General features: G+C 45.0%; 1 protein-coding gene across 14 annotated transcripts in view; it reads left to right on the top strand.

Moving 5' to 3' along the window:
• The window catches only part of Slc25a26 (solute carrier family 25 member 26), a 100,297-nt gene that overhangs the window by 25,895 nt on the left and 61,374 nt on the right, over positions 1 to 13,028 (top strand). For 11 of the 14 annotated variants that reach the window (XR_015685651.1, XR_015685652.1, XM_087658142.1 and 8 more), the window contains 2 exon segments: positions 6,100 to 6,204; positions 7,653 to 7,700. The exons of the other annotated variants lie outside the window; for them this stretch is intronic. Coding sequence is in view for 9 of the 11 variants with exons in the window: in XM_087658142.1 (XP_087514268.1) it covers positions 6,100 to 6,204; positions 7,653 to 7,700 (153 nt within the window). In the remaining 2 variants the exon portion in view is untranslated. 14 annotated transcript variants of the gene reach the window in all.

The following is a 13,028-nucleotide window of genomic DNA, read 5'->3' on the forward strand; positions in this document are numbered from 1 at the left end:
AGTGAGATTAATATATATCTTCTCATTCTCAAGGTGCTTATGGATCAGTAGAAAATTTTTTTTAGAAATTATGTTACTAAGTAGGACTGGGGAATTGGCTTAGTGGACAAGCTTGCTTGGTATGAAAGCAAGAGGATCTGGGTTCAAATCCCCAGACCTATGTGAAGCCAGACATGGCTGCATGTATATGTAACTCCATAATTGGGAGACAGTGATGGAAATAACCATTGAGACTAGCTGAAATGGCCACCTCCAGGCTCTGTGGGAGACCCTGTCTCAAAGTGTAAAAGTAACAAGCATTTGAGGAACGAACCACGTGTTGACTTCAGAACTCAGCATGCACATGTGCACAAGTGCTTGTGCAGCTGTACACACACACACACACATGTACACGCACACACACAGAGTGAATGTGTCAGATAGGAGTTTATTTGGGAATTAAAAATAATGAAGGATCTTTTTTGTGCCAGAGAAGATATAATAATGGGAAACTAAAAAAAAAAAAATTAGAATAACTGGGTGGGGTTGCTCAGTGTGTAAGAATAATTCCCGTGAAAGCAAGCGGACCCATGCTTACATCCCCAGCACCCCCATAAAAGCCATATATAGCCATGGAGGCCGGTGACCCTCTTGGAGGCGGCTAGAAACAGGAGCATTTCATGAGTTTGCTGTCTGGAAGCCTAGCTCAATCAGTGATCTTCAGGTTCTTGATGGGAGGAGAGGGGAAGGAGAGAGAGCATCTGTCTCAAAAAGAAAAACAAGAACAACTAAACCCAGTAAGATAAAAGTAATAGAGGACCCAGTGTCTCCTTTGGCCTCTTGCATGTACATCCATAGGTGAGTCACATGAGCTTGCCCAAATGTACACATACCATACCACACATGACAAATAAAAAAATAGTATCTAATGAAGACCGTAAAACTTCTGCTTCAGAACAGTTAAAGAAAAATCACACATATGCATGCAATTTCCTAAACATATATGTTTATTCATTAGTCAGGCAATGAAAGTGGAACCATTGGGAGCAGAAAGAAGCCGAGGGAGGGCAGGGGAATGCTTACAAGGTTACTCAGAGTAACACAGTAGTGGTCTGAAGCACCTTGCCCAGCTCATGGGGTTGGGGTGGAAGGATGGTCCCAAGATGAACAGAACTGGCCAGAGCTGACTACTTTCATAACACCTATATCTTTGTATATGGTCCCACTTCCCCCTGGTTGCCAACCTCTGTTTTTGTTACCATGATAACAGAATATTGACTCACTTGGATATAGTCTTGACCTTTGCTAGACATGTGTTTTGAGCCTCCTTAATAAAGGAGGTGGCAGCAGTGTAAGGGAAGAGCATCCCCACACACAAAGGAGCATGTTCTGGGTTAATGTGAGAGATGAGGGGGACTGGGGACCAGCCCTTCTCCTCTGTGTGAGACCAAAAGCCTAAGGATATGAAATTCATTCATGAGGCAGGGAGGCTGGGCATGAGGTGAGAGAACCTGGGTCTGCACTGAGTGTTGAATTGCCTATCGCTAAACGAGTTTGTAGACCTCATTTATTGTCACTGTTACTATTTCTCTGATCTGGAGTATGAAGATCTGTGGAGGGAAGGCCACAGCAAGAGCCTCTGGGTGATACAATGATCTCAGGAGCAGCATGGCCGAGATGCCACTGCTGGTCTGCCCCACGACACTGACACTGGCCTTTGATGCCTCATCCCTGAATGCTGCTCCAGTGCAAGAGGGTAAAGCTGGCTTAGACTCACTGGAAGCACAGCACAGAATGTAGATGTAATTTCACATTAAAAATCATGAAAAACACTGTCTTTTTCATTGGTTGTCTTAGTTAGGATTTTACTGCTGTGAACAGACACCATGACCAAGGCAAGTCTTACAAAGGACATTTATTTGGGGCTGGCTTACAGGTTCAGAGGCTCAGTCCATTATCATCAAGGTGGAAGCATGGCAGCATCCAGGCAGGCATGGTGCAGGAGGAGCTGAGTTCTACATCTTCATCTTAAGGCTGCTAGTGGAAGACCCTTTCCACGCAGCTCAGTTGAGGGTATTAAAACCTATCCCCACAGTGACACACTGACCGCAATAAGGCCACACCTCTTATAGTGCTACTCCCTGGCCCAAGCGTATACAAACCATCACAGTGATCTTTATGCTGCCCCCATACACATCCTTAATAGTAATATTTATTTTGGTTTGTAACCAAGGCAGAAGAATTTATAATGGGATAGTTGACCTCCTCACACTACCTGGTCCAGATCCGGTGTGCATTTCATTTATGGCATTATTTTAGTTGTCCTGGCTCCTCTGTAGGTGCCCCATGGCCTGGGTGGCCTCTGCCTTGTATACAGGCTGGTGCACTCTAAACTCAGACTGGCTCTCTGTGTGACCGCTTTGGGAAGCCTCTCACAGCAGCCAAGACTCTACAGCTGCCTGACTTTCCTGCCGGTGTTTCACTGACCAGTTCTTGTCTTTCTTGCTCCTCAGGGCTCCGTTGCTGGTCTTGATTCCTCTCTTGGCTTTTTCTCTGGGTGATGTGTTGTTCTTCTGGTGCCAGCCCTCACCTGACCTCTGGTGGCTTCTGTAGTTTGAGCCATGGTATTTTCTTGTTTACTAACTGTATTAGGGTTCTCCAAGGAACAGAACTGATGAGTGAACTAATATATACCTATGTATTAGTAAGGGGTTTATTAGAGCGATTTACAGGCTGTAGTCTAGCAAAGCAAGTCTGAGACTTTATTCTGTATTTTTCTTTGAATTTGACCCCTCTTCTCTAAGCCATATTTATTTCCTGGCGTCTTTCTTCAGACGTTTGTGATGACTTTTAGCTTGTCTCCTGCCTTGCAGCTGGCTTTTACATCTTACTTTTTTCTCCTCCTATGCTGTACTGTTCCCTGCGCCACAGTCTTGGCCCAGGTGGTTGAGTCTCTGCTTAAACTCTCTCACTGTCTGTGGCATGCAGCTCAGACTCTGTGTGATGGTGGCTGTGGCCTCCTTGTCTGATCTCCTGGAGCTCCTGACCATGACGTGGTGCTTTGATAATAGGTTATGGCTTGGGTAGCTGCTAGCTAAGGGATGCTGTGTTGACACAGGCTGTCGGTCCCTCAAGCACTCTGTTCATGTGCCTTTTCCCTTGTACGTCCTCTTCCCGCCTTTCCCTCTGCACCCTACTTGCCAGCTCTTTCTGGTTCATTTGGAAGGTTCTTCACCCGAATAATCTCTAACAGTTTCCCCTGGGTCTGGGGGTTGCATCCAGTAACCCACCATCCTAGACTCAGTACCCCCCTTCTCCACGATTCCAGAAACCCTTGTCTGTGCCCCACCCACTGTTTTTATTAGAGACAGGACATTGTTTCTCTCCTCCTCCTCCTCTTCCTCCTCCTCCTCTTCCTCCCCCTCCTCCTCCTCCTTCCTCCTCCATTTGTTTTCTTTCTTCTTCTATTTCTTCTTCCACAGCACTTCATGTAGCCCATACAGAGTTGAGGATGCCCTGAGACTCCTGATCCCAAGTTCTGACATTACAGGCATGCAGCACCTCACCAGCTAACAGGGCACGCCTTATTCATCTTTACAGTGGACTCAAATGTTTGATAGCTGAAGAAACAGGAATTAGACTTTTTTTTTTCCCGGAGCTGGGGACTGAACCCAGGGCCTTGCTAGGCAAGCGCTCTACCATTGAGCCAAATCCCCAAACCCTAGATTTTTTTTTTTTAATTGTTTAAAGATGTCAATTTTGGGAGAGATATAACTTGAGGTAATGAACCCTTCATTAGAATCACATCTCCTGTTGTGTGTCAACAGAAGCATCATTTGAGCTTCCAGAGATGATGATCGGTGCCAGCCAACTCCACAGCACATGTCACCTTTGTCCTTGCACCTCAGAGTGCTGAGGCACATCTGTGCTGTGTGCTATACAAACGACAGTACCAAGGAAGAATGTGCCAGTGCTCAAGCCTAGGTCACACACACACACACACACACACACACACACACACACAGACACACAGACACATATTCACATACAGGACATGAAGATGAGGTTGGAGGGGATTGTCTTGGGGATAATCATATTTTATTGTATGCATGCGTAAAAGCCTCAAAGATATGATGTGTGTGTGTGTGTGTGTGTGTGTGTGTGTGTGTGTGTGTGAAATTCTCAAAAGAATTAATAAGAATACTATATTTTAAGTATATTTGAGGAAAAAGACAAACTTTGGCTAGCATGTTACTACATGTGTGCCTGAGATTGAGGTAAGAGGATTGTGAGTTGAAGGCCAGCATGGACTACATAATCAGGTTGGTTGTTGTTGTTTTTCTTTGTTTTGCAGCAGTTTTATGTACTAGAGATTGAACCTAAGGCCTCGTTCATGCTAGGTGACCCAGTTGGCCTATGTCCTCAGCTCTCTTACTGCGTCTTTTGATGCAGTCTTGCTAAGTTGTCCAAGGAGGCCTTGAACTTTGGATCCTCTTCTTCCAGCCACCCCAGAGCTGAGATTATAGACCTGTGCTCCCAGGCCTGGCTGTCTGTGTCACTGAAAAAGATTATCCACATTTCTTGCCGTCCTTTACATATGAACATATATTCATATTCTAAAAGTTGGAATTTATTGTTCTCGTGCATATGCAAAACTTTGCACAGCAACCCAAGATGCAGAAAGCATTTGCCTATCTGGATTACTGTGTGTTGAGCCTTAAGCCTAAGCCTGCCCTTTAAACAGTTTAGTGATTTTTTTTTTAATGGCTTCCTCCCTGTGTCTGAGTTCCCTTCTCCACTCCTGCCTTCTGGTTTGAGCAAATACTTAGTCTTCTATTTCTGAGAGAAGGCAGGCAGCCTTTTGTGGGGCGGTGGTTCATGCCACCAGACAGGAAACCTGGTAAGGTGGAGTGGATTCAGAAACCCTGGCAGTTGTCATAATTGAGAACAATAGGTGTTTAAATCTACTCCCCACCAGGTTCCTGCCCTCATTAAGAGGACCGTGACAATCAATACCTGAAGTCCTTCTACATTCAAATGGGGCTTTTCTAATATCTCAGACCAAGCCAATAGAAAGCGTTTGCCTTTAGACCCCAACCCAACCCAACCCAACCCAACCCAACCCAACCCAACTGTTTATAAGATCCTATCCACAGGGAATAAAATGCACAAGTTATTTTATCAAAGACCATCTCAGAGTGCCTATTTTATTGAGCTGTAACACCCTAAGGGAAGAGAATTCTCCTCCGAACCTTTTGTAGCTGGACACTGCTCCAGCCCACTGTGGCCACTTCCTGTTTGGTAGCCCTGACTTTGACTCCTCACTGCTTGCTGTGTCCTGCTACCTGCCATCAGCTCTGGGGCAGTGGCAACCAACCTCGGCACTGGTAACCTGCTTTACTCTGGCTTGCACTTGGAGAGCTGCACCTCTCTGTCCACTCTGGCCAGGCCAGAGCCCCACAGATCCTGGCAGATAGCGCCCAGTATGCAGACCGACAGCTTTTACAGTGTTAGTTCCTCTTTACTGTACTGAAGGCAACTTAGGAATCATGTGCTGACTTCTCTAGGTTTGAGTATGGCTAGTCAGGGACAGTGTCTGGAAATGGTGGGGCTGGGTCCCAGCATGCCTGGGGGTTGACGCCTCAGTTGTGTGGTGGGAAGGCCTAGGTGCCAGGCTTGCTTGAGAGTTGGCAGAGACTGGTGTGTGGTGGGCAGGAGTAGGAGTGCCAGCCCACAGTCAGCCTTCTTTCTCCTGGTGTGTGACTTCCAGGCAAGCAAAGGTTGTTCTGGTTTATTCCTTGGTCAAACAGTGTTGAGAAGTTGATTGTGTGTGACATACTTTTCTATGAGTTGAAGATTTAGAGTTGAATTTCCTTCCTGCCATCAAAGGTTATGTGGAACATGGTGTCAGAAAGTGAGTAGAACTTGTTCAGAGCAGGGCTTTGGCACCGATGACAGTGTGTCCCCAAAGGTTCAAGAATTTTAGGTTAACAAAAGACTTTTCGACACCTTGTGTTAAAACTTGAGATGATGTTTGCCCTATTGGTTTTGCTTATGAAAAGATGTCATTTTTACAACAGTTACTTCCTTTCCAGATATAATTATATTTGTATATTTTAGGTTGCCTGTTTGATTCGAGTGCCTTCTGAAGTGGTTAAGCAGAGGGCACAGGTGTCTGCGTCTTCAAAGACCTTGCAGATTTTTTCTACTATCTTAAGTGAAGAGGTAAGGCTGCCTTTAGGTCCCCTCTCCTCTTCCTCTGCTGAGGGAGATGGCTTCTTAGTGACAACACCGAGGACTCATTATATGCATTTCAGGGGGACTTTAGGGTGGGTTTAATGTTCAACTACAATAACTTTTTTTGCTGGGATTATGTTTTCCTTTGTTTTTGAATTATTTTCATTGTTTTCCCAAAATTTTGAAGCAGCCATGTGTTAAGTGCCACTGCTGCATATGCCCTGAATGTAATGGGTCAGAACCAGACCAACTAATCACGTGAGGGAACTGAGATCCTCTTTTAGAACACTGCTTCAAAATTTGAGGGCCCATGGGAGAGAAGCAATATTTAATATAAAAGTATAATAATGGACTGATCATCATTACCACAACATCATTACCATAATGTTCTGTGAAATTGTCATTGCTTCCTGAGTGTGGGGGCACATGCCTTTAATCCCAGTGCTCTGGAGCCAGAGGTAGATAACTTTGCAAGTTTGATGTCAGCCTGGTCTACACAGTGAGTTCCAGGCCAACCAAGACGACATAGTCAGACTCTGCTACAAATAGACAGATGGATGGATAATGGATGATGGATGGACAGACTTTGCCTCAAACAAACAAACAATAAGTAAACACCCTTCTCTTTCTGATCAGTGCCGGTCCTGGTCGCCTCTGCCCTACCTGGACGTGCAGCTATTGGGCATGCTGCTGTTGTGTTCAGTTGTGTTCTGCTTTCATGTGGGAGTCAAGCCTCTGTTGCCTCAGGCCGGCCTTCACCTCTGGGGTTATTCAGCCTTGCTGCTCGGGCTCCTGAGTGGCCATGGCTTCTGCCACCACACAGTGACTTTTTTCTCCTTCTTCTTAACTCATGTGAGCCAATCTTAGTTTAGGTTTAAAAAGGAAGTTATTCTTTGTTTCTGTTTTAGAGGTGGGGGCTTCCTATGTGTCCCCCTTCTTCCTCATCCTCCCAAGGTCTGAGATGACAGGCATGTGCCACCATATCCCACATCTTTTGGGTCTGTTACCGACTGTAGGACGGAGGCCATTCGTATCGGCGGCTTATTGGACGACATGTGTGCTTAAGCATGTAGTGCTAGGGTTATCAGCAATATATACTTTATTGAGAGACCACTGGCAAATTTCTGAAGTAAGTCTTTTTTTACATTAAAGGATAATGAACAGTTTATGTACTGGATTTCGGAAATGTATATAATGTAAATTTTTTCAAAAGACAAAATTGCTATTCCTTATACTATATAGCTTGTTTCATTATTAGAGATAGCGTGGACTTGCAGCTTATGCAGTTTAAGCCACTTTAGAATGTTTAACTGAAGAAAATTGTGGCTAGTGAATGTCTTAGAACTCAAATTTTAGAACATGTTAGACTCTTTCTAGAATGTTCTTCACAAATCTTTGTTCCAAGTTTTTAATCACTTGGCTTTCGTTTGTTTCAGGGCATCCAAGGACTGTACCGAGGCTATAAAAGCACAGTTTTAAGAGAGGTAATCCAATGATTACTCGCGGAGTCCCCAACAATGATGGCCGTTGACTGGTGAACCTACATTTCATTTCTTAAGTATCAGAAATATATTGGAGAAACTGGCTTAAGAAATCAAAAAGAGAGGCTGGAGAGACGGCTCAGCGGTTAAGAGCACTGCTGCTCTTCCAGAGGTCCTGAGTTCAATTCCCAGCAACCACACGGTGGCTCAGAACCATCTGTAATGGGATCCGATGCCCTCTCCTGTGGTGCAGGCGTCCAGGAAGAGAGCACTTATGTACATAAATAGATAAACCTTTAAAGAAGCCGACAGGAGAGCGGCATCAACAGCGTCACCCAGAAGCTGTTGAGTTGCATGGTTGTTCCATCTAGGGATGCTCGTGATGGTTTGCTGACCGGGCTGCTGTCACTGTCATTCCAGCTGCTACGTATCTTGTAGCTGAAATAGGAAGGAAGAACTATCAGGTGTCTGCCAAAAAGTTCATGGCAAGGTTGGTTATGCAAGAAGCGTTCCAAAGACCCAGGCTTCAGAAGCCCACCACAGGGAGGTGGCTTTGGTCCCCTGATAGGAAGTGCAGTGGGCTGAGGAGCTCATTCTGCAGAGAAACCTGGTGCTTTCATCTGCCTTCCAGCTAACTGCTACACTGGCTTTTTGGAGAGGGGTGGGGTGGGAAAGGAAGCGCTAAAGGAAGACTTGGCCCTCAGTAATGACCTCACTAATGCTGCAGACGGATTGCTTTAGTTTTTGCCTCCCCCAGGGGAAGCTGTTTGGGTTTTTACACAGTGAAGTATAAGAAACATTTTTGGTCCGGGGCACAGTTTTCTGTGGCAGAGGGAGAACTTGCGGATGCTTCTTCCTTGTTGTCCTGTGACTAAAACATTTTAACTTGTAAAAACATTTCTAGTGCAAATAATGGGGCAGTGACTAGAATATTGCAGTTGCTCGAAGGCCCTTGTTTCGCACTTCCTGTGGCTTGCAGGCCTCCTCAGGATGGACGACAGTGTGTGGTGTGGCCTAGAGCGTTGGTTTTCACTAACAACCTGCAGTGAAGCCTGCTGCTGTGGAGCCTGACAGCTTTCCCTTTGGCAGGCTGGATGGCCCATCTACTTGCCACTGTCTGTCTGAGATATCACCAGTGTGAGTCTCCTTTTGCCCTTTCTTCCTGACTCATGACATCTGTGTGATCTGCCCATCTTACAGCTGGATACAGGAGAAAGTGGAGGAAAGTAATCAACGTTTTTTTTTTTATTTTTCTGAAAAGGGCTGAATAAATGAATATATTTCCATTCTGGAGAGTGCTAGGATTTCATACAAAGATAAAATACATGCTCACAACTGTTGTTCCCTCCTTTCAAAAAATTTCTTTTGACATATGTCATGCTAGTAATTAATTTTTTTGCTACAGTCCTTGGGAATTGGGTGACCTTACTGAGATGACTTTGTTTACTCAAAATGGCAGTGCTTTGTTGGCAATTTAATTGGGGTCTTGTGCATTATGCATGCTCATAAAGGCGCCTTCAGACCTGATTCCAGCTGAGGTGGGTTACTCTGTGCACATTCTCGGCTGCAGCGAGAGAGGAATTACTGCTGAATGAAATGTAGCTTCTCTTCCAACTGAGACAAATCAGAAGTGATATGTCTGTTTTAAGCAACATTTTTGCATTATGAGGAGTTTTGAGCCTTCCATTATCCTGACAGTAATATCAAATCTTTTTGTCTGGAGCCGTTTGATTGTTTCAATAAGAAATACACAGAAGCTTTAGAGAGAACCTCCAGGAAATGGTGTGCTATTTGTTCAGCGTGATTATTCTTCTTTAAAATAGTTTTCCCTCACTAGCCTTTAGGAGGGGAGTGAAGCTTGGATCCTTGCATTAGAAGCACGATCTGTGTTCCCTGGGCTTTCCTAGCGCTGTCATATGCATGGTGCCGAGCTTAGTGTTTGTAGATGTTGTATACGTATCCTCTTGCTCCTCTGAACAGTTCAGTTTCTGTGCATTTTACATCGAGTCTAATCAAGGTCAACAGATGAGACCATTTACCTCAGCTTTTCTCATCTTTCTCAGAGACTTGGCCATATTAGCTGTGACCGAGCATCTCGGTGCCTTGAGGTTATTGCAGTAAGATGCTGTGAGCGAATTCAGGATGATTTCTGCCCCAGTGGCCTAAACGTTCCGGGCAAACTTGACTCATGCTGTTCAGTGTGACAGAGAAGAACTCGGGTAGGGAAAGAAAGCAGAACAAAGCCATCTGTCTCTAAAGAACGTGGAGTAGGTTACGTTCAGCTGATGCCTTTAATCTACACATTCTACTTAGTATTCTGCAGAATAGCTCTGGCCTGGTGGAGAAGCACATGGGGAGTGTTCTTTGCCACACAGTTAAAGCCTGTTGAGGTGATGCATCTGAGTGGTCAGGGGAAGCCCACCTGGGTGCCTCTCAGCATCTGTCACAGAGAAGCCGTAGGGCTCTGGAGGTGACTCAGGTGGGCAAGTACCTGCCACACAAGCATGAGGACTTGAGTTTCGATCCTTCACAACCCACATAAAAAGAGGGTTGTGTTGCCATTTGCCTATAATCTCAGGGTTGGGGAAGCAGAGGTAGTCAGATCCCAGAAGCTCACTGGTCACCCAGCCTAGCTAAGTTGAGAGTTCCAGATTTGGTGAGAGATTGTGTTTAAAAAAAGAAGTAGAAAGTGATTGAGGAAGACATCTGGTGTTGATCTTTCACCCCCATGTGCATACACTTGTATGCATGTGCGTGTGCCCACCAGACATGCACAAAATGAGCCATAATTCTTGAAAGCTTGCCAGTTAGAATCAAAGACAAGCAGATAGAATAGCCTGAACAAAGACAGGGAAGTCTCTCTCTCTCTCTCTCTCTCTCTCTCTCTCTCTCTCTCTCTCTCTCTCTCTCTCTCTGTGTGTGTGTGTGTGTGTGTGTGTGTGTGTGTGCGCGCGCGCGCGCGCATGTGCGTGTGTGTAGAATAGGAAATTTCATAGGTTTGCCAGATGAATGTCAAGCCAAGGGAGGATCCTTTCAGAGAGTACTGATAAGGTGGGGTACTTGCAAGGAGGATAATAGGAAGCTCTCAGCTCAGCTGCATGTTTGCTAGAAGGCTGGAGGAAAAGACATGGATGATGCACCGGAAAGCGCCTGACTTTATGTCCTTGAGGTGTAGAGGAGAAATTTCCAGATTGTGGCTCTTGCTGCTCAGATGTGAAGGGATGATGCTGTTGGTGCTGTGTCAGTGATAGAAATTTCTATCTTAATAATGAGTAACTTAACCAGGCATGTCGGGGCACACCTTTAATCCCAGCCTTCTGGATGCAGAGGTGGTGGGTGGATCTCTGAGCTCAAAGGTCTACAGAATGAGTTCCAGGACATTCAAGGCTGCACAGAGAAACCCTGTGTTGAAAAACAAAAAACAAACAAGAAGAAGAGTAACTCCTGGCTTCTTGTAGAGGGTGTAGTCCCTCAGTAGTCTGGAGATAGATAAGGGTATCTCCCTCACCTCCCTACTTCCAAGCAGGCCAAAGGTACAGCCTATTCCATAAATGTGATGACCCAAATTGAGATTCAGAAGTCTCTGAGTAGCTCACCGCAGAGGAGATACGGCTCTCATTACCCCGTCGGGCAGCAAGCGTGCCTCCTTCAGGGTGCGTGTGGGCTTGTCATACAGCACATCTTCTTTCTGATTCTGCTGTCTGCCCTCTGTTGCTGTCTCCCCCAAGTTCTTCATGGTGTTATCGTCTCTTGAGTGCTTTCTACAGTCATCCATTTGATCCTTCGAGCTCTGTTTTATAGTAATGGTATTTGTTCACCAAATATGCTTTTGGATAATTTTTTCTTTATAATTGTGAAGTGCCTGATTGTACACATGGACCTTTATGTAGTCAGCCAGCCCCCTGTTGGCAGCCATTACAGTTTTGCACCAATGTGCAGTACTGTTCATATGTCCTCTAGTACACAGTTCAGGTTTGTAGGTTCTACGTCTAGACATAGAACAATTTGGCTAAAGGAATAAACATGTGATTTTGACAGATGATATAAAGTTGATTCATGGAAGTTCGGTCTGTATTTTTGTTGAGAATATGGAAGCTCCCCTGTTTTCTGGCTTTCTAGTGGTGCTGGCTCTGAAAATAGTGTCATCTGGGTTTTGATTTAAGTTATACTGATGTATTAACATGTATCAGAGCTCGTTGTTTATTGGATTATTTGAATTATCTACCACTTTTTGGAGAATTAACCCAGGGGATTTATGAAAATCTCTTTTTGTCATGCCTCTTCCTTAATATGAACTCAAAAACCATGAACTAAGTTACTTATATTCTTGGTAGTCAAGAGCCTTTAAAGTTGGAGGCAGAGTTCCAAGCCTATATGAGAGATATACAAGATCTGTCTTTCCAGAAAACCAAACCTTTAACAGTAAACGATAGCTACATGTAAGGTACAGCTCCGCCCCCAAATAGTGATCTGCCGTCAGCAGTAATGGTTCCCAGTTTCCCGGCTTGGCTGGGAATTCTGCACACTGGGATTCTGCTCTACCGAATCTTAGGCAGTTCGGAAAGATGCTGCGGCACTACAGCCTACCCCGACCCAGACTTAAAATTGACCTGAGGTTAAGTTCTTGCCTCTGAAGGCCACTTGGATCTGTCTGCATTTGAGTGTGACTGTGGTTCATGGTAGTAGGTGTTCAAAAGGGGGCCAAGGATCGCTGTTGCTCAGCCAAGGGGCAAGACGCTTCATCCAGATGTCTGGGCAAGGAGCTGTACCATAGAACTGGAGCTATAAATAGAACGTGGGTATAGTAACCCTAATGGTTCAGCTTTCAAAATCATTAACCTAAGTAGGTTGGGAAAAATTGTGATTTAAAAAATTTTGTCGTTAATTTACTGTAAAAGTTTGCTTTTTTTCCAAATAAGAGCACCATCTTAGTTTGCTTTCTATTGCTATGATAAAACATTCTGACCAAGAGCAACTTGGGGAGGAATAGGTTATCTGGCTTACTTTTCCATGTCATTCCATCATTGAGGGAACAGAAGCAGAGCCCATGAAGGCACACTGCTTACTGGCTTGCTCCCATGCCTTGCTCAGCCTGCCTTCTTAAACAGTCGTACCACCTGCCACTGGGGTGGCACCATTCACAGAGAGCTGGGTCCTCCCTCATCAATTATCAATCAAGAAAATGCCTCAGGGCTTTGTCCACAGGCCAGTCTGGTAGAGACATTTTCTCAGTTGAGGCCCCGAGCTCATATCCCTGTTGAAAGAGCATTAATCGCACAATGACCTATTCAAAGAAAGCCCCATGCTTTGCTGGGATTGCTCCCAGGGCCT

This window comes from Rattus norvegicus, chromosome 4, assembly GCF_021556685.1.
Source record: "Rattus norvegicus strain SHRSP/BbbUtx chromosome 4, alternate assembly SHRSP_T2T, whole genome shotgun sequence".
In the NCBI taxonomy this organism is placed as follows: domain Eukaryota; kingdom Metazoa; phylum Chordata; class Mammalia; order Rodentia; family Muridae; genus Rattus; species Rattus norvegicus.